The sequence below is a fragment of the Cnephaeus nilssonii genome (genome assembly GCF_951640355.1).
Source record: "Cnephaeus nilssonii genome assembly, chromosome: 23".
NCBI classification, from domain to species: Eukaryota; Metazoa; Chordata; class Mammalia; order Chiroptera; family Vespertilionidae; genus Cnephaeus; species Cnephaeus nilssonii.
This window is the reverse complement of record NC_137094.1, coordinates 18,987,051-19,013,524: the sequence shown is the minus strand read 5'-3', so window position 1 is coordinate 19,013,524 and position 26,474 is coordinate 18,987,051. Positions and strand designations below refer to the sequence as shown.

The following is a 26,474-nucleotide window of genomic DNA, read 5'->3' as shown; positions in this document are numbered from 1 at the left end:
GCGCATCTGATAAAGGGGCTCCCGCTCCCGCACCTCGCGCATCTGATAAAGGGGCTCCCGCTCCTCGCGCATCTGATGAACGGGCCCCTGTCGCCGGGCAGGGCTGCTCCTCGGACATCCCGTCGATGGTGACAGACGCGCAGAGGAGAGCCGCCCAGGCCGTGCGGCAGGCTGTGGCGTGTGTGGGGCAGCTGGCCGTGCTGAGCGGGAGCAGGCTGCGTCTCCTGGACCCCAGGGCCTGCGGGGGCGCCGACGCGCAGGTGAGGGGCGCGTGGGGAGGGGCGCGCAGGGGAGGGGCTCCTGGCCCAGCATCGCTTGCGTGAGGCTCTCACTGTGGAAGGCCCGTTGCTGGGCCGTGGAGAAGGAGAGCTCGGGTGGGTTCCGTCCGCGCTGGCGAGCGTGCGGCCCGCAGGCTGGTGAGTCCTCGCTGCACCTCTCGGCCCTTTGTTCGGTGACAGCGGTTACCTGAGGGCCGCGCAGCCGGTCAGCAGGGGGAACTGGTTCTAGGGAGTCTGTGTCTGCTGGCTCAGGCCCGGCTGTGGACACGGTATCGGGGTCCCTCTGGCTGTGAACACAGTATTGGGGTCCCTCTGGCTATCAGGGTCCCTCTGCTCGGGCGACATTGTGTCTGGGGGCGCACTGCTCCCAGCTGGTGTCTGATGCTCAGGGCCGACCTGCTGGTTTGCTCCCCGATGGGCTGTGAGTTGTTGGTCCGGCTTCGGTGGAAGTTAATGAACTTGGGGGGACGTATTCCTACAACCAGCAGCAGACATAACGATAATTAACTGCTTTTAAAAACCTGAAACCCGAGTCTGCCAGCTGACGCCTCTGCTCTTCCAGGAGGACCCGGCGGACGCCCTGTGGGACGGAGTCGGCGCGGGGCTGAGGCTTCTCATCGACTCTGGGCTCGAGAGGGCGGGCGAGCTGCGGCGCGAGCTCTCAGGGCAGCGCCCCCAGAGCGAGGTAACGGGGTTAAGGGGGTTCTATGGGTCCCAGACGGTGGCTCAAGTTGGTTTTTTAAAAATACATTTTTATTGATGTCAGAGAGGAAGGGAAAGGGAGAGAGAGGAACATCAATGACGAGAGAGAATCATTGATCGGCCGCCTCCTGCACTCCCGATCCAGCCCGCAACCCCAACCCGGGCCTGTGCCCTGACCGGGAATCGAACCCTGACCTCCTGGTTCCTAGGTTGACGCTCAGCCCCTGAGCCCCGCCGGCCGGGCTCACGTTGATGTGTGTGTGACTCCATGAATTAGATGGTTACAGATCCACGTGTTTGAACGTGTAGACTGTGTTCTGTGGAAAGGCTGCTGGGAGCACGTGTCCCTGTGGCCTCTGGTCCGTGTCGGGCCGGTCCTGGCGGATCCCGGGTGAACCTCGGCCGGTGGAGCGGCGGTGACACCTGCTGGCCACTTCCCGTCTTCTCTTCCCTCTGCTCCGTCTGCTCTTCCACTTACGAGAGCAGACGGCACGGATGGGTGTGTCGACCCGCTGCCTGAGCAAAGTGTTTGCCGGGTTCACGTCGATCATCTCACACGAGACACAGAAGCTCGAGGACTCGAGCGACTTCCCGAATCGGCCTCCTCGCCCCTCGGCGCCCTGACATCAGAGCCTGACCCATGGGTCTCGGGTGGCGCCCGAGCGGGCTGGGGCGACCCCGGGGCCTGTGTTCACCCCTGGGGTACCTCTCGGCACTCACTGACTGTCACTCGGTGCTCTGACCCTGGATCTGACCTGCCGAGTGATAACACCTGGGGCTGAGGGTGTGAGCTCGGCATTTCTGAGCCCCCCACTTTGCGGGGGTGGTCCCCGAGCTGGTCCTGTCCCCTGCCCGTGTGTTCCGTCCGCTCGGAGCCCGAGCCCAGCTCGTCACCTCCGTGGTTTGTGAGTGGTTCCTTATGCACCCGTTTCCTTGCTGAGTCTCGACGGGGACCGGAGGGTTCGGGAGACGGAAGGTCCAGTCCCGACTGAGTGTTGGAGGCGCGTCTGCCCTAGGATCCTGTCCTGACACTCGTGAGCCCGTCTCTGCCTCCCGCTCTCCGCGGAGCCGGTCAGCCGGGCCGGAGCGCCCGCTGCTCTCGCCGCTGAACTGTAGTCCCGGGAACAGGGCTGCTATCAGACCTCGCGGCCGGAACGCCGCTCCCTGCCCGGTCCAGGGCGTCCCCGGGTTCATGCTTCTGAAGAACGTGTGTACGAACAGCCTAACCTCTCTCTCTCCAGGCGGCCCAGCAGCTGAGCGCGAAGGCCGAGGCGCTGGTCGGGTGCCTGGAAGCCGTCCTCGCCGCGTGGAAAGCCGTAAGCGCAGGCTCCGCGCCTCTCTGTGTCACTGTGTGTCTGTCGTCCTCCCCTCGGGTCCCGGCGGGCACGTAGGTGTCAGTTCCGACCCTTCGCCGGCTGACCCCACGCTGGCGCCCGCCCGGACATGGTGACTGTCCGCTTCGCGGCGGGTGAGCGGGTGCGGACGTGGGCCCGCGGTCGCGTGCTCTGTGTCCGGCTGCCCTGGGCCCGGCTCTGCTCGGAGAGTCACTGTAGGCTGTAGCCCATGTTCCCGATCCGTGTGCTCAGGGGCTAACGTGCAGGGAGCCAGGCAGAGCATGTTCCTCTCGTGTCACGGGTGAGCGGGAAAATGTAAACTAGGCGTGTTCAGGTCCCAGGTGAACGGGAAGTGTAAACCAGGTGTGCAATCAGGGTGAAGAGAGAGACATGCTTGCGCCTTGGATGTTTTTATTTAAATAAAACAAAATCGAACTCTTTTGCACATTTACCTTCTGTGGTGGTGGGTGTTAGTGGTTCTGTTGTCTGGTTCCGCTTTCCGGCCGCAGGGCGGTCAGACTTTGGTTTAAAACGAGATGGAAGTCCTTCCTTTGGGAACGGCCTGCCTGCACCGTCCTGGTCTTGCTCGGGGGGGGGGGGGGGGACGGGGGGGGGGGGAAGGAGGTGGGGAGGCGGGGAGGGGGGTGGGTGGGGAAACGAGGCTGGTCCCTGCGTTCTCACCGCCACGGACTTTGTTCGCAGATGAGCTCCCGCACGCGAGCGCAGGAAGAGCCTTCTGGGTGCGGGGCCCTGAGGGAGATGGCCGACCGCGCCCCGGGTGTGTGGGAGCTAACGCGCTGCGTAGACCAGACCGTGGGCGCTGTCCTTGCCGCCCTGAGAGGTGCGTGCTCCAGCGGGAGTGGCCGTTCTCGTCAGGGTCTCGTCGGGAAGGGGTCGCGGCATCTCTTCCTCCTCGTCTGTTTATTACCTAAACCTCACCAATGCTCATCACCGACACGGGACTGTGTGACCGGTCCCCACTTCATACATAAGTGCTTCCGCCTGAAAAGCTCAGTCCTTACAAACACCCCACCTGCCCTGGGCGGCCGCTGTGGCTCAGTGGATAGAGCGTCGGCCTGCGGACTAAAGGGTCCCGGGTTCGATTCTGGTCAAGGGCACATGCCCGGGTTGTGGGCTCCATCCTCAGTAGGGGGCGTGCAGGAGGCAGCCGATCCATGATTCTCTCTCCTTATGGGTGATGCTGTCTCTCCCCCTCTCCCTCTCCCTCTCCCTCTCCCAAGGAGCGGGGAAGGGTTAGTGACTTTCTCCTCTCCTGCCCAGGACGCCGCGGCGACGGGGGTGCCCTCAGGACCTGCGTGGAGAGGATCTGTGTCTTGGCGGGGGACGTTGGCGCCGACAGCTGTGCCCAGAGCCGCGGGGACCTGGCATCCGCAGCCAAGTCCCTCCTCCTCTGCTTCGAGGCCGAAGACAGACCTGCCTTGTCGGAACCCTGGGAACCGCGTCATCGGAACAGCAGAGAGGGCCGCCGGCCTCCCGGGGCGAGCAGGACTGGCCCCGCCGCGGGGAGAGGCGTCCCCGAGCGCGTCTGCGCGCTGCCCTCCCGGCCCCCGCGGAGCTCAGGGGAGGGCGCGCCCGGGGGGACCCGGTGGGTGTGAAGGCCGTGGAGCGGGCGGGGGCGGGCCGTTTGCTTCCGCGGGAGAAGACAGGAAGCAGGACACGGCGTACAGATCTCCGAGGAATCACGTCTGCTGCGGGGAGGGCTCTCGGCAGCCGGTGTTAGACGGGCGCTGACGGACACGCTGGAACCTCGTGGCGAACAGGCCGAGCCGAGGAGTGGCTCCTTGTCGCCTCGAGCCCTCCCGTGGCGTGGACGCTGGCACCCGTCCGCTTGCCCCGCTCGCCCGTTCCGAGACGGTTCTGCTTCTGACGGACGGAACCCGGCGGCCCGCTCCCTGCTGTCCGATAGGAGCTCGGGCGAGGTTGGGGGCGAAGTTGCGGCGTGGGCTTACCTGCGGCTGAGCCTGCGCTCCTGGGGCTCTGCTCGCTCTGCTCCGAGGCCGAGGCCGTGTGCTGAGGCGTCCTCCGGTGTCTGTGCCGATCACGGCACGGGGCGCAGAGGAACACACTCGCCGCGGACGCTTCCTGTCCCGTCCCATCGCGGGGCCGGTGACTCATCCCAAACCCGCGGGCCGTGCGCAGACCAGGCTCAGCTCCGGGGAGCGGTGGTGGTGGTGGCGGGGGCGGGCCTGGTCCCCTGCGGTTCCGGGGCAGGGTCACCGGGGCGTTCGCACGGGGGCTGACGGAGATGGCGGGTCCCTGGGCCTCGTCACAGGTCACGGAAACACCTTCCCGTCCCCCGTCCGCGACCAGAGGCTGTCGCCGCGCCTCTCCCTCGGGAGCCGTCCGGCCTTGTGCACCTCAGCACGAGCGCGGTCCGAAAGGCCGCCGGGACCCCGCGGTCACACCGAGCGGCGTCTGGGGGCCCGACAGCCCCTCCCCTCCCGCCTCTTCCCGAGCAGGTGCCCCGTGCTGGCTGGCGCGGCCCGCGGGAACCGGCGCTCCCCCCCCCCCCCCCCCCCCCCCCCCGAGTGCGTCCCGTTCCCTCGTCGGGGCAGCTGCCGGGCGCGCTGGCCATGCGGCCGCCCCGTGTGGATGGGCCTCGCGGCCTCGCCAGGTGCTGAGACGTGGTGCCCGCGGCGAGTCTGCTTTCTTACATTTAAATGTTGGCGTAGGGCTTGTGCCCTCCTCGACGCGCTGTGTGTGTGTGTGTGTGTGTGTGTGTGAGTGTGTGTGTGAGTGTGTGTGAGTGTGTGTGTGTGTGTGTGTGAGTGTGTGTGAGTGTGTGTGAGTGTGTGTGTGTGTGTGTATGTGTGAGTGTGTGTGTGTGGGTGTGAGTGTGTGTGTGTGTGTGAGAGTGTGAGTGTGTGTGTGTGAGTGTGAGTGTGTGTGTGTGAGTGTGTGTGTGAGTGTGTGTGTGAGAGTGTGTGTGTGAGTGTGAGTGTGTGTGTGTGAGTGTGTGTGTGTGTGAGTGTGTTTGTGAGTGTGTGTGTGAGAGTGTGTGTGTGTGAGTGTGTGTGTGTGTGAGTGTGTATGTGTGAGTGTGTGTGTGTGTGTGAGTGTGTGTGTGTGTGTGTGAGTGTGTGTGTGAGTGTGTGTGTGTGAGTGTGTGTGTGTGTGTGAGTGTGTGTGTGTGAGTGTGTGTGTGTGTGTGTGAGAGTGTGAGTGTGTGTGTGTGTGAGTGTGAGTGTGTGTGTGTGAGTGTGTGTGTGAGAGTGTGTGTGTGAGTGTGTGTGTGTGTGTGTGAGTGTGTGTGTGTGTGAGTGTGTGTGTGAGAGTGTGTGTGTGTGTGAGTGTGTGTGTGTGAGAGTGAGTGTGTGTGTGTGAGTGTGTGTGTGAGTGTGTGTGTGAGAGTGTGTGTGTGTGAGTGTGTGTGTGTGTGAGTGTGTGAGTGTGTGTGAGTGTGTGTGAGTGTGTGTGTATGTGTGTGTATGTGTGTGTGAGTGTGTTTATAGGCAGTGCCCTGCCGAGGGCCCCTCGGGCTCTGTCCCCGCGGAGACTTTTCTGGAAGCTTCCACCTGCTGGCTAACTTGCTGGAGCACCGGTGGCGTGGTTTTAACTTCACGTTCAGGACGGAGCCTTGACCTGCTGCTGCCTCACAGCGTCAGTGGTCAGAAGCCATCCGGGGTCTCTCGTAAACGGCTGTGTGTTTACGTATTTATCCTCCCGATAAACCGCTGTGCATGTGTGAGTGCGAGGGGGAAGGACTCGCTGCTGGAATCATGTGCCCAATAAACGTTGCAAAGAGAACTCCTACCCAACGCTGTCGGCTGCAGGCTGTCTCTTGGCCTAAGGTTGTTTGTTTTGTTTTATTCCTTTTATTCCTGACTCAGAATTGCTATATAGCTCCCGGCGGCGTGGCTCAGTGGCTGAGTGTCGACCTCTGAACCAGGAGGTCAGGGTTCGATTCCCGGTCAGGGCACATGTCCGGGTTGCAGGCTCGACCCCCAGTGTGGGGCGTGCAGGAGGCAGCCGGTCCATGATCTTCTCTCATCCTTGATGTCTCTCTCTCCCTCTCCCTTCCTCTCTGAAATCAATAAAAATATATTTAAAAAACAAACAAACAAGCTCCGGGCTGCGATGCATTTGGCCTTTGCGGCCTTTAACCCCGAGACTTTCAGCCCAGAGGGGCCGCCGTGCGGGGCGGGGGGGGGGGGGGGGTTGGGGGGGGACGTTCTGATACGATATCGGTCTTTTTGCTCACGAAGCACTTTAAGGTCCTGGGGGACATGGGGCTGTGAGCACGTGCTGTTTGTTGTTCATCAGCGCTACCCCTTAATGGCCCCGCTGACGGGCGGGCGGGCGGGCCCCCCCCACACCCCCGCTTCTCACGTCGGACGGAGTAACACGCCTGCGCTGCTGCATCTCCCTCCCCGGGTTTGAACACGGAACCGGGTGAGTCGAGGCGGCGGCCATGTCAGGTTGATGTGGAGGAGGACGCCGGAGAGCTCCGCTCTTTTTCTGATGAAAACTGCAGGAACCTGCCCGCGAGGCCCGGTGCATGGCGTGGGGCGTGGGGGGAGTGGGCGCCCGGCCTGGTGCCCTGGGCGTGTCGTCGGCTCTCACGCCGGGACCCCGTCCTGATCCACGTGCCTTTACGCGGGACGTGACGTCCTGGTCAGTGGACGTGGGGTCTGGGGAGGCAAGCCGCCCCCCGCGCTCCTGGCGTGTCCGCACGTCCTCCCTCTGCCCATGAGCATGGCGCCGTGTGAGTGCTGCCCGAGCTGTGAGGACGGCGTGGGGGTTGGAGTCCCTCAGCCCGGACGGCTGGAATCGGTCTCCCCTGCGCCTTCCGCTCCCTCCTCGGCTGCCGGCGAAGTCTCTCCCGCGTGGGGCGGCCCTGGAGGTCCCGGCTGACAGGGGAAAACGGGAGTGGTCACCGCTCTCCCTGGCGGTCGGGACTGGACATCACGGGCCACGGATTTCCTGGTCAGAGCAATTAGGGGCGGGGGATCGGTCGATGCCTTCAACCCACCAGGGAGGGGCGTGGGCCACTTCAGAGGCGAAGTCACAGGCACAGGCATGTTAACGGCGGCCGAGGGGCTTGATTGAAAATAGATGGCGCCCACCCGAGGGACGGCCCACGTGGCGCCGGCCCCTGCATTGCCTCGCTGATGCATGTGTGTTATCCGTGTGTGTGTGATATCTGTGTGTGTGATCCGTGTGTGTGATCCGCGTGTGTGTGATCCGCGTGTGTGTGATCTCTCTGTGTGTGATCCATGTGTGTGTGATCTGTGTGAGATCCGTGTGTGTGTGATCTGTGTGTGATCCATGTGTGTGTGATATGTGTGATCCATGTGTGCGTGCGTGTGTGGTCCATGCGTGTGTATGATCTGTGTGATCTCTGTGTGTGATCCATGTATGTGTGTGATCTGTGTGAGATCCGTGTGTGATCTCTCTCTGTGTGATCAGTGTGCGTGATCTGTGTGAGATCCGTGTGTGTGTGATCTGTGTGTGATCCATGTGTGTGTGATATGTGTGATCCATGTGTGCGTGCGTGTGTGGTCCATGTGTGTGTATGATCTGTGTGATCTCTGTGTGTGATCCATGTATGTGTGTGATCTGTGTGAGATCCGTGTGTGATCTCTCTCTGTGTGATCAGTGTGCGTGCGTGTGATGTCTGTGTGTGATATCTGTGTGTGATCCATGTGTGTGAGATCTGTGTGTGATCCATGTGTGTGTGTGTGATATCTGTGTGTGTGATCTGTGTGAGATCCGTGTGTGTGATATCTCTGTGTGTGATCCTTGTGTGTGTGTGATCCGTGTGTGTGATATCTGTGTGTGATCTGTGTGTGTGATCCATGTGTGTGTATGTGAGATATCTGTGTGTGTGATCTGTGTGAGATCCATGTGTGAGTGAGATCTGTGTGTGTGATCCATGTGTGTGTGTGATCCGTGTGTGTGATCTCTGTGTGTGATCCGTGTGCGTGTGTGTGTGTAGAGCTGCATCCCATAGACACAGGTGCAGCCGCCATGGTGTCCTGGGACCCCCAGCCACCCCCCTCCTGCAGCTGCGTGTCACCTGGAGTCACTGTCATCATCGTGGGGAGACGGGGGAAGGAACCACACAGGTTTGCCAAGTAAAACCTGCACTTTGAGGGACAAAGGGAAGACTCCTCTTCCGCTGTAATGCTCACGCCGGCCACTGGAGGGCAGTGCCTCACAGGAATCTGGCCCGAGTCCGTCTCCCTGCTGTGGCTCAAGTCCCAACGTCCCAATGAACTAAAGCCGAAGGGACCAGTTTAAAAACTATCTTTTCTTTTTTCTTCTTCTTCTTCCCCCGTTTGGTTCTTAACATCGTGAAAAGAACGATCTCTCTAAACACTCTGGAAACGTTCTCTTGCGACATTTTACATCCATTTCCACCCCCCGGGGGGCCCCCAGGAACAATGCAGTTCCTTCCGATGTATTTCACGGTGAGTGTGCGCCCACGCGCCTCGGGTGCTGAGTCATCCCGTGCACACGGTCCCGTTCGAGGCTGCGGATGTAAATTCTCATTTTTTCCTGTTTTTTTTTTTTTTTTGGCGGGGGGGGGGGGGGGGGCGGAGAGGGGAGACATTCGTATGGAGGCATCCTGAGTCATTGAAAACTATCGGGGAATTTCTGGCGTTTCTCACACGCCCGTCTGGCCTGGCCTGGGAGCCGGGTCTTGCTTTGTTTGTTGTTTAGTTTAATCCGTGTCTAAATGGCTTTTCCAGGGAACTAAGGGTTGATGGGAATTCCATAGACAGGGATGCTGCTGCCCTATAAGAAAACATCACTGCCCGGCCGGCGTGGCTCCGTGGTTGAGCGCCGACCTATGACCCAGGAGGTCAGGGTTCGATTCCCGGTCAAGGGCACATGCCCGGGTTGTGAGTTCCATCCCCAGTGTGGGGCGTGCAGGAGGCAGCCGATCCATGACTCTCTCTCATCATTGATGTTTCTAGCTCTCTCTCCCTCTCCCTTCCTCTCTGACATCAATAAAGAAATATTTTTAAAAAATAAAAGAAAATAAAAAGAAGTAGGCTCGGTGTTTCACGATGGTCTGTGCAGCTTATTTTGGGGGTGCAACGGGGAGACTCCCGGTGACACTGGGGAGAGGCTACAGCGGGCTCTGGGCCCAGCTCATAGGACTGGGGGGCTTTGCAGAGTGGAGCCCATGGGGGGTGGGGGGGGGGGGTCAGGCCCGGATGCCCTCGGGCCCAACATCGGTCTTTGTTCTGGACTCAGGACCTGGCACGGCCTGGGAGAGGCGGCTGCCGCCAGCAACAGGGACATAAAACACACCTATGACCCCCCAGTGGCAGGCTCCGGGGTGGCCTGTGATGTGTGGGGACAGGAGCCGTTCTGGGCCGGGCCCAGGGCCACCTGCAGGTCCCGGAGGGGAACCGATGTTGCTAAAGGGACCCCTCCCGCCCGCCCTCCCTCCCGCCCTCGTGCAAATGCCATCTCCCAGATCTCTCTGCTACTTCTCCTCCCCACTCCTCGCTCGGATGCTGTCTTTTCTTTCTTTTCTCCAAAGACAAGAAGAAGCCATCTCCAAATGTATCCTCTCCTTGGTGGTCTACAAGGCCAAGTCTCTCTTCACCATCTTTTTAAAAAAAATTGATTTCAGAGAGGAAGGGCGAGAGAGAGAGAGAGAGAGAGAGAGAGAGAGAGAAACATCCATGATCAGAGGAAATCATGGACCGGCTGCCCCCTGCACGCCCCCCACTGGGGATCGAGCCCACAACCCGAGCGTGTGCCCTTGGCTGGGAACCGAACCCTGACCTCCTGGTTCGTAGGTCGACGCTCAACCACGGAGCCACGCCGGCCAGGGCCGGACTGCGGGCGTCTTAACACGCGGTCTCCAAGTCGGCGGGGACGCACAGCGGGCGTTGAGCAGCTGCTTCACAGACAGGAGCAAAACGCGGACAGGGACACATTTTCGAAGAAACGCTTGTCAGCTGAGTTATCAAAACAGAACTTTACCGGCCCCTGGCCGGGTAGTCCAATGGTTAGGGCGTCGTCTCACCACTCCGAGGTTGTGGGTCCGATCCCCGTACAGGAAGCCACGACGAAGGCGTGAATACGTGGAACAACACGTCCACGTTTCTCTCTCTCAAATACATACGTACATACATAAAAATAGGGTTCGACTAAAGGCTCCTCACACGGAACCAGCCGAGAGAGACGTTGAAAACCCCCCCCATGCCCCCCTCCTTCCTTCAAACAGCATCGCAGACGTGTATTCTCCGTGGGAGAACGTTAATTTCTAAAAATGCACGTTTTCCAACTCCCCCACGCGGATTCACTCTGTTTCCCTCCGTTTTTCAATGTGAAAATGCAGATTCCCGAGGCGCCCCCTTCTGCCCCCCGGCGGGCGGCTTTGGTCTTCACCTCCCGCTGTTTGTTTATGTTGCCGTCAGCCGGGTGTCAGGCGCTGCCACAGAAACACGGCCCCGGCCCGTTAATGAGGGGCTGGGATCATGTAGCCGCGGCCCAGGTTCCCTGCCCCCGGCGACAGACAACATGACCCCGCCGCCCGGCGGCTCTGCAGGCGCAGGCCCCACGGTTACATGTGGCAACAAAGTAGCCCAGTTCAGGGTGGGCGCCGTCGGATCGTGTCAACGTTCCCTGTCCGTCCACTTCCATTTTACCCGCCATTTAATATACATATTAACAATATACTGTATACTAATTATATATATTAATATATATCAAAAACATCTATTTTATTATTTTTAAAAATATATTTTATTGATTTTCTACAGAGAGGAAGGGAGAGGGATAGAGAGTTAGAAACATCGATGAGAGAGAAACATCCATCAGCTGCCTCCTGCACACTCCCTACCGGGGATGTGCCCACAACCAAGGTACATGCCCTTGACCGGAATCGAACCCGGGACCCTTCAGTCCGCAGGCCGACGCTCTATCCACTGAGCCACACCGGTCAGGGCCATCTATTGTATTATTGTTTTAAAAAATATTTTTATTGATGTCAGAGAGAGGAAAGGAGGAGAGAGAGAGAGACAGAAACATCCATGATGAGAGAGAATCATGGATCGGCTGCCTCCTGCACGCCCCCTACTGGGGATGTGCCTGCAACCCGGGCCTGTGCCCTTGGCCGGAATCGAACCCGGGACCCTTCAGTCCGCAGGCCGATGCTCTATCCACTGAGCCACACCAGCTAGGGCCTTGCTCCTCACTGATGTTTCTATGTCTCTCTCTCCCTCTCCCTTCTTCTGACATCAATTTTAAAAAAATATTGTTTTAACAGGGTGCAGCAGAGATTTTTACCCAAAGCGACAGATGCCCGCCCGCGGGACGCCGGCTGCGCGCAAAGGTCGCCACGGAGAGGCCCATGTGCGCTTGCGTGCTTCCCCCCCAAACCCCCAACCGGCTGTGTCTTTTTTTTGTGTGTTTTTTCGGGGGCGGGGGGGGGGGCTCCCCTGAGCAAGCTTCCCCCCCTCGGATCCCTGCCTTCAGCCCCGGCAGCTCTGATTCGTTCCAACAAGTGTTTGGAGCAAAGTGTTGACGCGCGTTAACCTGTGTCTCGTCTGCGCGCCCGGCTCAGGCCCGGCTGGTGGCGGGCGGGGCGCGCGGGCCGGTGACGCTGACCAGAGCCGCGCGGCTTGTTATTCTTTGTAATTACCTTCATTAAGGGAGAGCGCGTGTCAATCAACGGCGGGCTTCAAACATGCCAGTGATTTGCAAGAAAAGAAAAGAAAAGAAAAGAAAAGAAAAAAATCCTGTCTGTTTCCCAGCCGCGCGCGGGGGCCCGGGCCGTGTGCGCCCTGGCGGGCCGGGCGCGTATTGGAAACAGGCGCGGGCAATTTTCGGGGGGACCCGCTTCCCCGGGCGGCGCCCGCTGACTTTAAACACCAACAGACAGAGGGGTGCGGGGGAGGGGGCTAATGAGGAGCTCATGTGTGCACGAGTGCAGATGCAGCTTATTTAAAAAAAATATATATATTTTATTGGTTTTTTTGCAGAGAGGAAGGGAGAGGGAGAGGGACAGTTAGAAACATCGATGAGAGAGAAACATCGATCAGCTGCCTCCTGCACACCCTCTACTGGGGACGTGCCCGCAACCAAGGTACATGCCCTTGACCGGAATCGAACCTGGGACCCTTCAGTCCGCAGGCCGACGCTCTATCCACTGAGCCACACCGGCCAGGGAGACGCAGCTTTTTTTTTAAAGATGTACTTTCTATTGATTTCAGAGAGAGGAAGGGAGGAAGAGAGAGAGAGAGAGGGAGAGAGAAACATCAATGATGAGAATCGTGGATCGGCTTCCTCCTGCACACCCCCCACTGGGGATGGAGCCCACAACCCGGGCCTGTGCCCTGACGGGGAATAGAACCCTGACCTCCTGGTTCCTAGGGCAACGCTCAACCCCTGAGCCGGGCTGGCTGGGCCGTAGACATAGCGTCTTCGATGGATTTCTGCAGCAACCTTACCCAGTCACATTGGTGTGTTTTTTTAAATCTTTTTAAAATATATATATATTTTATTGATTTTTTACAGAGAGAAAGGGAGAGGGATAGAGAGCTAGAAACATCGATGAGAGAGAAACATCGATCAGCTGCCTCCTGCACACCCCCCACTGGGGATGTGCCCGCAACCAAGGCACATGCCCTTGACCGGAATCGAACCCGGGACCCTTCAGTCCGCAGGCCGACGCTCTATCCACTGAGCCACACCGGCCAGGGCTCGTTGGTGTTGAACACCCCGCTTCCTCGGGAGACGGATTTGGAAACGCATCTGCTCAGTCGCGTCCCGGCTGTAATGGTTTGATCGGAGGTCACGGGGTCAGGGATCGGGAGCCGAACACGGAAGACCTCCGGGGACAATGTCCTGAACGTGATGATCAAGGGCAGGACTCGCCTTGAGAGCCGACCACTGCGACCGATGCCCGACTCTCTTGCCTAAGAGACGCCCCCCGTTATCCACCCCTCACCCCACCCATGTGGATGCAGTGGGGTTGTGGGGGGGGGGCGTTAAAAATGATAAGAAAGGACATAGAATCAGCCTCCTGTCCGTGTCCGGGGGTTTGCCAGCCTGAGTGTGTGTGTGTGTGTGTGTGGGATTCCTTTTCCAATAGCAGATGCCTCCACCAGGGGGCGATGAGGGACAGGGAGAGACGCAGGGGCTGGGATTCCTGGTCTGGGGAGGGTCCGGGATGAGCCGTGGTTGTCAGCTTGTCCTCAGTATAGGAGCCCCATGGGTCCCCCACAACCAGGACATCCCGAGTCCCCCTTCCCCCCCCCCCCCCCCCCGCCAGTCTCCCCTCCACCCCTGCCTCAGCCTTGCCTGGCCGCCCCGACCTGGGGCTTTGGGCTCCCTCGCCAAGTCCTGTCCCATGTCACCTTCTCCAGGGACCTGCTTTGATGTGCTTTCAGAAGTTACAGTCGTCCCCACCCCCGCACCCCCGGCCGGTGTGGCTCAGTGGTCGAGTGTCGACCTATGAACCAGGACGTCCCGGTTCGATTCCCCGTCAGGGCACATGCCTGGCAGCCACTCAATGATTCTCTCTCTCATCGTTGATGTTTCTCTCTCTCTCCCTCTCCCTTCCTCTCTGAACTCCATAAAAAATATATTTAAAAAAACAAAATGCAACTCTTTTTGTTGTTGTTCATCCTTACGGGAGGATATTTTTCCATTGGTTTTTAGAGAGGGTGGAAGGGGTGGGAGAGAGAGACATCGATGGGAGAGAGACACATCAATCAGCTGCCTCCTGTATGCGTCCCCAACTGGGGATGGGGATCGAACCTACAACCCAGGTAACTTGCCCTTGACCAGGAATCGAACCCAAGACCCCCTGCTGTGCAGGTCGACGCTCTAATCACTGAGCCACACCAGCCAGGGCAGCAAATACAGCTCTTCTTCGTTTTTTAAAAATGTATTGATTGCTTTCAGAGAGGAAGGGAGAGGGAGAGATAGAAACATCCACGATGAGAGAGAATCATGGATCGGCTGCCTCCTGCACGCCCCCCACTGGGGATCGAGCCCGCAACCCAGGCACGTGCCCTGACCGGGAATCGAACCCTGACCTCCTGGTTCATAGGTCGATGCTCAACCACTGAGCCACACCGGCCGGGCAGGAATTCTCTCTCTTTTGTTCCCTTGTATGGATCGATTGCCAGGCGGAGAATAGATATTGGATGTCTAACCCCGGGAGAACTTAAAGGGCGGGGGGGACGCACCATTTCATACCTTGTGTTCAAGACAAACAAAAGTTTCCAGAATTAAAAAATCATGCTGGCCCTGGCCAGTTTGGCTCAGTGGATAGATAGAGCGTCGGCCTGCGGACTGAAGGGTCCCAGGTTCGATGCCGGTCAAGGGCATGTACCTTGGTTGCGGGCACATCCCCAGTTGGGGGTGTGCAGGAGGCAGCTGATCGATGTTACTAACTCTCTCTCCCTCTCCCTTCCTCCCTGTAAAAAAATCAATAAAATATACATTTTTTAAAAAATGCTGCTTTATCTCCATGCATCTCCGAAGGCGGCTTGCGCACATACCCCGGGGAAGGTGGTGGGGTTCGGAGGATACAAACCCAGAGCGGGTGTATTAATGGGCGTGTAATGATATACAATTTATTTCGGGGGTGTGGGGAGGTACCACTTAATGGCTCATGAATAGCGAATTCATTATCTTTTTAATACTGCGGTTATATGGACGCCATATACCATCTTTACGAGGCCACGGCGGCGAGCTTCTAAATCCTCGCCTCCCCTCGGAAAACAAATATTTCCAAACCTCGGCCCTGGCAGGACTCGCCGAGCCCGGCGCCTCCGTCAATGTTATTGGATGGGAACACGGTTGGTTGGGCCGCGGACCTTGCCTCCCGTCGGATGTCACCTGTTGCCCTGGGTTTTAAAGGGACGGCGCGTTCATTTATCTCCAAGGCCCACGACCAGGCGACAGCACCATATTTTCACGGGGTGGGGAGCGGGGGGGGAGAGGGGGGGCGCGCCAGGCAGGCCTCCCCCCCCGGCCAGGGAGCGCGTGAGGCCATAAAGCGCCGCTCGGCGCGTTAGGGATTCATTCCTCATTTGCATCCGTTATTAAATGAGGTGCCGGGGGCCGATCGCTCACCGTCAAAGGACACGGAGCGCTCTCGGGCGGCAGAGCCCACGCTGTATAATTTAGTGTCGCTTTAAGGGTGGGCGTGGGCGCGCGCGCCTGTTTGTCAGTAATGATCCTTAATTATTCCGCGGGGACCCTCCGGCCTCGGTCCCCAGCTCAATAATTCATCCCAGCCTGCGGGTCACACAGAGAAATGCCAGTCAGGCCGGGGACCCCGGCCCCTGATTGATGCTGATGGGGGGCACTCACTCCTCATGGACACTCTGCCATTCCTCGCCTGAAACCATGGCAACGCGGGGCGCCCACGCGGAGGGGCTTATTATTATTATTTTATTTTTTATTTATTTTTAAAAATATATATTTTATTGATTTTCCCACAGAGAGGAAGGAAGAGGGATAGAGAATTAGAAATATGGATAAGAGAGAAACATCGATCGGCTGCCTCCTGCACGCCCCCCACTGGGGATGTGCCCGCCACCAAGGTCCATGCCCTTGACCGGAATCGAACCCGGGACCCTTCAGTCCGCAGGCTGATGCTCCATCCACGGAGCCACACCGGATTCCGGCTATTTTTATTTTTTAAATATGTTTCTATTGATGTCAGAGAGGAAGGGAGAGGGAGAAACGTCCGTGAGGAGAGAGAATCCTGGACCGGCTGCCTCCTGCACGCCCCACCCTGGGGATGGAGCCCGCAACCCGGGCGTGCGCCCCGACGGGGGATCGAACCCTGACCTCCTGGCTTATTTTTCAGGGGTGTCCCCGACTGTCACGACCGCCTTCAGGTGGGGTTTGAGAAGCTTGAGGTTGACATTGCCCGAGGTCCCGCCCTCTGGAGAGAGGGTCCTGGGACCGAACACAGAGCCTTGGGGGTGGGGTGGGGCGCTGGAGAGGGGGGGGCGAAGGCTCTCCCAGGCTCCACCAGGCACGTCTGTGAGGAAGCTCCCAGGCCTGGCATCCATTTGCATGTGAAAACCGAAAAGGCACAGGCGTGGGGAGCTGGGGGGCGCGGTGATTTGTATGGCAGGAGCCTGGGAGAGGCCCAATGAACCGTGTGAAAACAGTTCATTAAAACGTGGATGTGCTCGGCTGCCTGATGCACAGAGCGCTTTATGGCAGCCTCGGAGGCCCCGCGGCTGCAGGTGGGCGGCCGATCGACCGGGGCCATAACTCAGGCCGGCGCCGGCCCCCCACTTTCCCCCCCGCCGTCCCCCGCCCCCGACAGGGAGGAAGACCCCGAAACGCCGCCTCCCTCGCGGCTCGGACCACGGACCCTCCGGTGTTTCCGGCGGCCAATCCGGGCCTGGTTCCCTGTCCCTCTCCTCGAAGCAGGCCGTGTCCCTCCCGCGTGTGCGGGCCGTTGGCAACCTGTAGAGACGGGATTCTGCGGGACGAGTGAGTGGCGGTCCGAGGGGGGTGTCCTTTTACTTTACTGACCGGCCTCGGAGGGTATTTTTATTGGTTTCAGACAGGAAGGGAGAGGGGGGGAGAGAGACACGGAGCGTTGTTTGTAGTAAAATGGAGTCAGTGCATGTGTGGCTGCTGTGCTCTGTTCGGAAGTCAAACTTTTACGGCATCAAAAATAGCCAGTATTGCCCGGCCGGCGTGGCTCAGCGGGTGAGCGTCGACCTAGGAACCGGGAGGTCACGGTCCGATGCCCGGTCAGGGCACAGGCCCGGGGTTGCGGGCTCCATCCCCAGTGTGGGGCGTGCAGGAGGCAGCCGATCCGTGATTCTCTCTCATCATGGATGTTTCTCTCTCTCTTTCTCCCTCTCCCTTCCTCTCTGAGATCAATAAATATATATATAATAGAACCAAGCTTTCAGAAACGTACTTGGCTAAGGTCTGTGTACGTGTTCGTGTGACTCTGCCGTGTGCTATGTGGGAAGAAGGCAGCGTTCGGAAAGCTCACGGCTTCACGGCTCCTGGGAGCACCAGAGAGATCTCGGGTACGTCTGACGAAGCTTCCTCGTCTGCTGCTGCTGCTGCTGCTCGAGAGAGAGAGAGAGAGAGAGAGAGAGAGAGAGAGAGAGGAGGGAGGGGAGAGAGAGGAGGGTGGTCCCCCTAACCAGGAGGGTCCCCAAAGCCCCTCCGATTTAATTGCGCGAACATGACGGCCGGGCCTGCGGCGTATCAACTTGATGTGCGTAATTGATCCCCAAACACGGTTACGGGACGTGACACGGCCCGGCCGCAGCGCCGTGGGTCGGGTGTTGATTAAAGTGGTTTTTCTTTTCTTTCTTTGGCTACGAAAGGGTCAGAGACATTAACAAGTTGAAAGAAAGCGTGGGCTGTGCGCTCGCCCCCCTGACCCCTGTGCCGTCCCCCCCACCCCCCCACCCCCTAATCGGCTGCACATGTTCGCTGTTCGCGTCCAACCTCAGGCTGTGAGCGCCCGGCGCCCGCCCGGAGAGGGCCCGGGAGGCCCAGAGCGCAGGCCCCAGATCCGATGGCAGCCCCGGGCGGGCGGGCGGGCGGGCGTGCCGCGGGGAGGTTTCAGCGGACCCTCCAGCGCCTGGCCTGGCCGTGGGGCATTAACGCGTCTGGCTGGGAGGGGGGTAGCGGGGTGGGGGGGGGGGTGAGGGTGGCTCTGAGAAGGATTCGAGCGGACGTCTAAATGATAATTGCCGGGTAATTGTGTTTGGGTTAGCATTGGGGCTGTTATTTTTATGGCTGACATGAGGCGTAATGTATTTCTCAGGCCCCTGCGGCCGCCGGGGGCGAGAGGCAGGTGTCAGGAGGCATCGGTGGGGCCGGGGACTGAGGGAGGCCGGGAGGCGGCCCAAATGCGGCACAGATTCCGGCTTTTTTTTTTTTTTTAGCCCAAACCTCAGGAGCATGTTTTCCTAGAAACCAGAGGACGGTGGACTGGGTCAGGCGGCTTTAACAGTCCGATTCTGGCCCTGGCCGGTGTGGCTCAGCGGATAGAGCGTCGGCCTGCGGACTGATAGGTCCCGGGTTCGATTCCGGTCAAGGGCACAGGCCCAGGTTGCAGGCTCGATCCCCAGTGCGGGGCGTGCAGGAGGCAGCCGACCGATGACTCTCGCTCATCATGGATGTTTCTATCTCCCTCTCCCTTCCTCTCTGACATCAATAAAAATGTATTTCAAAAAATTAATAAAGGCCCCTTCCTTTCATTTGTGCAAAACCACCTGCGGTATCTTTCAAAGATCTTTCCTGTGCATTTATTGAAATATATTTTTATTGATTTCAGAGAGGAAGGGAGAGGGAGAGAGAGAGAGAAACATCCATGATGACAGGGAATCATGGATCGGCTGCCTCCTGCACGCCCCGCACTGAGGATCGAGCCTGAAACCCGGGCCTGTGCCCTGGACCGGAAGTGAACCCTGACCTCCTGGTTCAACCACTGAGCCACACTGGCCGGGCCTTCCTGTGCTTTTAACATCCATGAGCAATCGGTGCTGTGGCCCCTTGCTGTCCGTCTCCCCTCCCGTCCCGCCTCCTCCTTCCTCCTTCTCTTCTGTCTGTGTTTTCCTATTGTTGTTGTTGTGTTTTTTTTTAAATATACATTTTTATTGATTTTAGAGAGGATGGGAGAGGGAGAGAGACAGAAACATCCAGGATGAGAGAGAGTCATGGATCGTCTGCCTCCTGCAGGCCCCTGACTGGGGATCGAGCCCGCAACCCGGGCCGGTGCCCTTGACCGGAATCGAACCCGGGACCCTTCAGTCCTCAGGCCGAGGCTCTATCCACTGAGCCACACCGGCCAGGGCCCATTTAACGTTTTCATAGTAGACACACCGGTGGCATTTTTTTTTTCTTAATGGTAATTCTGGGGAACTGAACAAGAAGTTATGTTTATTGATGAGTGTTTCTGAGTTGTCCGTGTTTCTTAACTGTCTCTCTCTCTCTCTCTCTCCCACACACACTCACAGATTTAAAATAATAAAAGCAATTCTCCGAATAATTGAAACAGGAAACATCAGTCGTTTGCCACGCCTCCCGTTTTCCAGAAGAAAAGGAACCCCTCTCTCCCAAACCCCACCGCTCCCCACCTCCCGACACGTTTTTTCCAGGCCGCCGCCGCGCTCTCTCTCAGGCGAGCGGTCGGAGGGAACCTTCGCGGAGTTAGAAACGTGTTTGTGTCGCTTTTTCCGCGCCCCCCCCCCTCCTTCCTCCGATGACGAGTCCATGTCTATTCTCTCTGAAATTGATGTCAAAAAAGTATTATATATTTTCCGCGGGAAATAGAAGGCTGCCCTCCGCTGCGCGGTGAGGACAGGGACCCCTTTAATCATACTTTTCATTTCGGGGCATTGAAATTTCCGTCACCAAGGACAACACCATAAATAAAAAGTGTTTGCGCGTGGCTGTGCGGGGTGGGGTGTGTGTTTTTTCTTTCTTCCCCCTTCTCCTCCTCCTTCTTCTTCTTCACCTGCCGCTCCGCCACGGGGTGCATTAAGCACGAGCCCGGCCGAGAGGAGGTGGCCGGACGTGAAAATTTATAATCATTTATTACGTGGCGGCCGGGGCCGGGAGGGAATAGAAGCGTGAAGGCATCTACATCCATAAACGGGAGCCGGGCGCTTAAATGAAAAGCAAAGTGAATTTCTGTGTCTTGTCATAAAGTAATGAGAGGCGAGAGGTTTTATTCATCGCCAAAGCCAAGATGCATTTACTGTCCATCCCGCGCCGGCAGTCAGCGCCGCCCCTGATGGATGGCCGGCGACTTGCCGGGGAATATCCGGGCTCTACATAATAGTATAGTTAGGGGCCGCGCGGCATGGCTGAGAAGGTTCCATAAAGGTTTATGGCTGGCCGTGTTACTGTAATTTAATCACACGGCGGCTAATGGAGTACCTGGATGCCACGGGTGGCTTTTTTATCTGCCATTTATTAGTCACTGACAGAGTCCATCATCTCGGTCCGCATCAGCGGCACATCGCCACGGCGGGGGCGGGGGGGGGGGGGGGTTCGGGCGGGGACCCCGAAAATTCCAGAAGAGGTGGGCTGCGGCTGCCGTTCCCACGCCCGCGCCCCCTGGGACGGGCGGCCCGTCGGATGGTTGCTGTGTTCTAGGAAAGGAACGCCCGCCCTGGCCGGGGTGGCTCAGTGGGTAGATGTGGTCCCGTCTCCCTCCGGCCTGCGGACGGAAGGGTCCCGGGTTCGATTCCAGTGAAGGCCACAGGCCCGGGTGGCAGGCTCGGTCCCCAGTGGGAGGCGTGCAGGAGGCAGCCGATCCGTGATTCTCTCTCATCATGGATGTTTCTCTCTCTCTCTCCCTCTCCCTTCCTCTCTGAAATCAGTAAAAATGTATGTTTTTTTAAAAATGAAAGGAACGCCAGGCCAGGCCTCGGTCCGCCGGCCGCAGGGGGACGGAGCAACATTTTACGTCGAGAATTCCATTAGCACGCCACCCAGGTTAGCCCTGGCGCCAAGTCCAGCCAAGAGTAGGATTTCTGAAGAATCCGAAGGTACGACGTAGCCAGAGGTTTTTATTTTTGTTTGTTTTAAATATAGACTTTTGATTGATTTCAGAGAGGAAGGGAGAGGGAGAGAGAGAGAAACATCCATGATGAGAGAGAATCATGGATTGGCTGCCTCCTGCACGCCCCACACTGGGGATTGAGCCCACAACCTGGGCCTGTGCCCTGACCGGGAATCGAACCCTGACCTCCTGGTTCACAGGTCGACGCTCCACCACGGAACCATGGCGGCCTGGTGAGCCAGAAGGTTTTCCTGAATGTTCTGCGACGTATTCAGGACCGTTAGCATCACATGCCCTCTTGTTAGAATTTTCTAGAAAACGCTTTGAACACGTGAACACGAAACACTCCTGCTGTTTTGCCGTCTGTTTATACGTGTTCCCCTCTTGATAGAGAGGGAGGTCGACAGATATAGACAGCGGGCCACAATCAGCAGGCCCGCACACCGAGCCACATTAATACAGCGGATGAAAGCACCGTTAATTAAGACTCGTGAAAAAGGAAGTCGCTGACCCCCGGATGCGGGGTGACCTTGTGAAAACTGGGGGGGAGAGAGGAGGGCAAATCTAAATCCGACCTTGGACACGTCCCCTGACCTTGGTGAACGAGCCTCAGTGGTTCCACCTGCAAAATGGGAGCAATGCATGGTGTCGGCCCTGCTAATCCCTCTGGATTCTCGTAAGGATCCAATAAGACGCCGTGCGAGAAGCCTCTGGGGATGGAGAGGAACACACCCCCTCAGTGGTTGGACATGAAAGATATGAAGTAAATATAGAACGGCGCGTTCCAGTGCCTTTTATTTTTATTTTATTTTTTAAAAAATATATATTTCTTTATTGATTTCAGAGAGGAAGGGAGAAGGAGAGAGAGATAGAAACATCCGTGATGAAAGAGAATCACTGATCAGCTGCCTCCTGCACACCCAACACTGGGGATCGAGCCCGCAACCAAGGTACGTGCCCTTGGCCAGAATCGAACCCGGGACCCTTCAGTCCACAGGCCGACGCTCTATCCACTGAGCCACACCGGTTTCGGCTCCAGTGCCTTTTATATAACATGCAAACAGCTTTGCTTACAACGTGGGTACAACAAGCCACGTGGAAAAAGCGATCTGGCCACGGCCGGCGCGGCTCCGTGGTGGAGCATCGACCTAGGAACCAGGGGGTCAGAGTTCGATTCCCGGTCAGGGCACAGGCCCGGGTTGCGGGCTCGATCCCCAGTGGGGGAGCGTGCAGGAGGCCAGCCGACCCATGATCCTCTCTCACCATGGACGTGTCTCTCTCTCCCTCTCCCTCCCTCTCTCCGACATCAACACAAACTTATTTAAAAGGAAAAGCAGAAAGGAAGGAAAGAGAGATTGTCAATGAGCTCACGTTCATTGAGCACCCACTCCAGTCAGGCGCGGAGGGGCCGCGTTGCATTAGGAGAATTGCGACACAGAGAGGATTTGCGGCCGGTTAAACGTTAACACGGAGCCGAGGCCCCGTCACCAGCTCCAGGACCTTTGCCCCCGAGACCACAGGCCACTCCGCCTTCAGCGTGACTGACCCGATTCTCTGTACGTTTTCACGTGGGGGACTCACGCCCTGGCGTTCCCCGCAGACCTCCAGCTCCCCTCAGGTGTACCTCGGGGCCCGCGGGGGAGCCCCTGAGGTCCTACTGGGGAGGGGGTACGTCTGGACGTAAAAATAGCCCTAAATGCCCTCACCGTGTGGCTCAGTGGATAGAGCATCGGCCTGCGGACTGAAGGGTCCCGGGTTCGATGCCGGTCAAGGGCGTGTACCTTGGCTGCGGGCACATCCCCAGTGGGGGGTGTGCAGGAGGCAGCTGATCGATGTCTCTCTCTCATCGATGTTTCTGACTCTCTCTCCCTCTCCCCTCCTTTCTGTAAAAAATGTATTTTTTTTTTTCTATTTAAAAAATAAAATATAGCCCTAGCCGGCGTGGCTCAGTGGATAGAGCGTCAGCCTGCAGACTGAGGGGTCCCAGGTTTGATTCTGGCCAAGGGCATGTGCCCGGGTTGGGGGCTCGATCCCCAGTGGGGGGCGTGCAGGAGGCAGCCAATTGATGATTCTCTCTCTCCCTCTCCCTTCCTCTCTGAAATAAATAAAAACAAATTTTTTTTAAAAAATCAGTGGAAAAATATCCCCATGTGAGGATGGACAACAAAGCTATAGATGACAATTTTTTAAAATATATATTTTATTGTTGATAGTTTTACAGATATCTCCCATTTTCCCCGTCCCCATCCCCCCTCCCAGCCCTCCCCTCCCCCCCCCACTCCCCAGTTCTTCATTCCCCTTTGCCGTGCCCATGGGCTATGCATATAAATATGAGTTCTTTGGTTTATAGATGATCATTTTTGTCACTCAAACTCTTTAAATTCTTTTTAAAAAATATATATTTTATTGATTTTTTTACTGGGAGGAAGGGAGAGGGATAGAGAGAAACATCGATGAGAGAGAAACATCGATCAGCTGCCGCCTGCACGCCCCCCACTGGGGACGTGCCCGCAACCAAGGTACATGCCCTTGACCGGAATCGAACCTGGGACCCTTCAGTCCGCAGGCCGACGCTCTATCCACTGAGCCACACCGGCCAGGGCCAAAACTCTTTAAATTCTGTCCTGAAGTTCTTCCTCACGTCCTGGGCCCCCTACCGCCCGTTGGGTACAGCCTGAAAGTGGATACGAGAGGGAATCAGCTTCATCTTCCAACAAGGCCAGCTCGGGCCTCCCTACGGGTATAGACTGGGGGTGCTGGCCGCCCCCGAAAACCTCCCGATGAGCTCTGTTTTGCATAACCAATGCATGCTTGGGGCCGGGTGTGGTGGCTGAGACTAGTCTAGCTCCTTATTATTATCTCTCCGGGTGCGAGGAGGAAGCAGAAGTGCAGGCCAGGCCGCCCCTGCCTGAGGCCACAGAACTGGTTTGTGGCGGAGCTGGAGTTACCGCCTGAAGGTGCTGAGACGCGGGGACAGCGCAGGCGTGTGCGTGCGACAGTGTGGACTCCTGGGGCCCCCTGATTCCCAGCCAGACCAGGAAGAGGTGAGATGACTCTTTATTTTTTATTTTTTAAATATATTTTTATTGATTTTTTTACGTAGAGGAAGGGAGAGAGTTAGAAACATGGATGAGAGAGAAACATCGATCAGCCGCCTCCTGCACGCCCCCTACTGGGGATGTGCCCGCAACCAAGGTACATGCCCTTGACCGGAATCGAACCCGGGACCCTTCAGTCCGCAGGCCGAGGCTCTATCCACTGAGCCACACCGGTCAGGGCAACTCTCTCTCTCTCTCTCTCTCTCTCTCTCTCTATATATATATATATATATATATATATATATATTTTTTTTTTAATTTCAGGAAGGGAGAGGGAGAGAGGGATAGAAACATCCATGATGAGAGAGAAGCATTGCTCGGCTGCCTCCTGCACGCCCCCTACTGGGGATTGAGCCCACAACCCCGGGCGTGTGCCCTTGACCGGAATTGAAGCCGGGACCCTTCAGTCCGCAGGCCGATGCTCTACCCACCGAGCCACACCGGCCAGGGCTGAGATTTACTTTAAGTAAAACGCATTTACATCTTCTTTTGTTCCAATTTATTGTAGTCTTTTTTAAAAAACAAAACAAAACAAAACATTTTTTATTGATTTCAGAGAGGAAGGGAGAGGGAGAGAGAGAGAAACATCCATGATGAGAGAGAATCACTGATCGGCTGCCTCCTGCACGCCCTCCCGGTGGGGAACGAGCCCACAACCCGGGCATGTGCCCCCAACCGGAATCGAACCCGGGACCCTTCGGTCCACAGGCCGACGCTCCATCCACCGAGCCACACCAGCCAGGGCTGTCGTCTTCACGTGAAGATAACAGGACTGAGGAAAACCCCTACCGTCTTACCCCCAAGTCGCATCCAGGTTTCCTGTGTCCGTCGGACACGCAGTCCTAGCCTCCCGCAGGCTCTGTTTCCTGTCTCCATGGCAACCTGCTACAGGGGCCGCCTCCCCCGTCTTGTGTGGGTCCTGCCGGGAATAGCTTGCTGCTGCCTCACCTGGGTCTGACTCACCTGCTCTCCCTCCCAGCCTTCCCACCAGGAAACCAGGGGTCACTTCCCCGTGTGTTTTTCTACACATTTTCCCTCCCTTTTTTTATAAAGAAAAAATATATATATATATCTTTATTGATTTCAGAGAGGAAGGGAGAGGGAGAGAGAGATAGAAACATCAATGATGAGAGAGAATCATCGATCAGCTGCCCCCTGCATGCCCCCTCCCCCCTCCCCCCTACTGGGGACGGAGCCTGCAACCCGGGCATGTGGCCTGACCAGGAGTTGAACCTTGACCTCCTGGTTCAGAGGTCGATGCTCAACCACTGAGCCAGGCTGGACGCCGGCCGGGCAGGAGCGTGGTTTAAAAATAAACAAGCGCACGCAGCATTGCGCCAGGCGCACACGGACGTGCAGGAAACGGCGATCATGACGAGGCTATTAGACAGCGTGGTGCCCTAGCCCCGCGGTCGGCAAACCGCGAGCCACAGGCGGCTCTTTGGCCCCTGGAGTGTGGCTCTTCCACAAAACACCACGGCCTGGGCGAGTCTATTTTGAAGAAGTGGCATTAGAAGAAGTTTAAGTTTAAAAAATGTGGCTCTCCAAAGAAATGTCCATCGTTGTCCTGTTGATATTTGGCTCTGTGGACTCAGGCGTTTGCCGACCACTGGGCTAGCAGACTTGCGGGGGAGATGGTATGTCTCCCAGCAACTAGCTGGAGGATTTGGGGGCCGGGGAGCAATACAGGAGACCAACTGGGCCCTCACCGGTGTGGCTCAGTGGAGAGGGCCTTGGCCTGCGGACTGAAGGGTCCCGGGTTCGATTCCGGCCAAGGGCAGGTGGTTGCAGGCTCCTCCCTGGCCCGGGGCCCTGGTCGGCGTGCGTGCAGGAGGCAGCCCATCGATGTCTCTCTGTCTCTCCCTCTCTCTCCCACGCCCTCTAAAAATCAATGGGAAAATATCCTGGGGTGAAGATTTAAAAAAAAAGAAAAAGGCACAACGGGGCACCCAGCCATCGACCGTCCCCTGTCCGGGCACCACTGTGGCCCTCGCAGGTGGGAAGGGAACCAGGGTTCCTGGACACGGAGACCCCGAGCTCACGAGCTCACCCGCGTGCAATGCTTCCCACGAGCCTGGCCTTCCAGAGACCCCCCCCCCGCCCCCGCCGCGCCGCGTGATCTGGAAGCGGGTGCGTTGAGAGCGAGGAGGTCTGTCGGAAAGGACATCCTATCAGGAGCCAGGCCGCGCAGCCCGGGCACCGTGAGCTCGCGCCTCAGCGTCCCCACCGACAGCCTAAAGACGGCCATCTCCCGCCCGCCCGCCCGCCCGCCTCCCTCCCCGAGGCCCCGACAGGCTTATGTACATGCCAGCGCCCTGGAGAGCAGAGCGAGGCCGCGTCCATCCGCTGTGTTAGTATCCTTCTGATTCTTTTCTTTTTTTTTTAAATAATTTTTAAAAATATATTTTATTGATTTTTTACAGAGAGGAAGGGAGAGGGATAGAGAGCTAGAAACATCGATGAGAGAGAAACATCCATCAGCTGCCTCCTGCACACTCCCTACTGGGGATGTGCCTGCAACCAAGGTACATGCCCTTGACCGGAATCG

General features: G+C 57.7%; 1 protein-coding gene across 5 annotated transcripts in view; it reads left to right on the top strand.

Annotated features, from left to right (window-relative positions):
- KIF14 (kinesin family member 14) overlaps window positions 1–26,474 on the top strand; it is a 76,930-nt gene that overhangs the window by 23,812 nt on the left and 26,644 nt on the right. For 3 of the 5 annotated variants that reach the window (XM_079763514.1, XM_079763515.1, XM_079763516.1), the window contains exons 26-30: window positions 102–260; window positions 841–963; window positions 2,222–2,296; window positions 3,017–3,155; window positions 3,596–5,164. In XM_079763514.1, coding sequence (XP_079619640.1) covers window positions 102–260; window positions 841–963; window positions 2,222–2,296; window positions 3,017–3,155; window positions 3,596–3,930 — 831 coding nt within the window. In that variant the 3' untranslated portion in view covers window positions 3,931–5,164. Of the gene's footprint in view, window positions 1–101; window positions 261–840; window positions 1,190–2,221; window positions 2,449–3,016; window positions 3,156–3,595; window positions 5,165–26,474 lie in introns of those variants that run through there. The other 2 variants (XR_013813096.1, XR_013813095.1) reach the window with 2 other exon arrangements.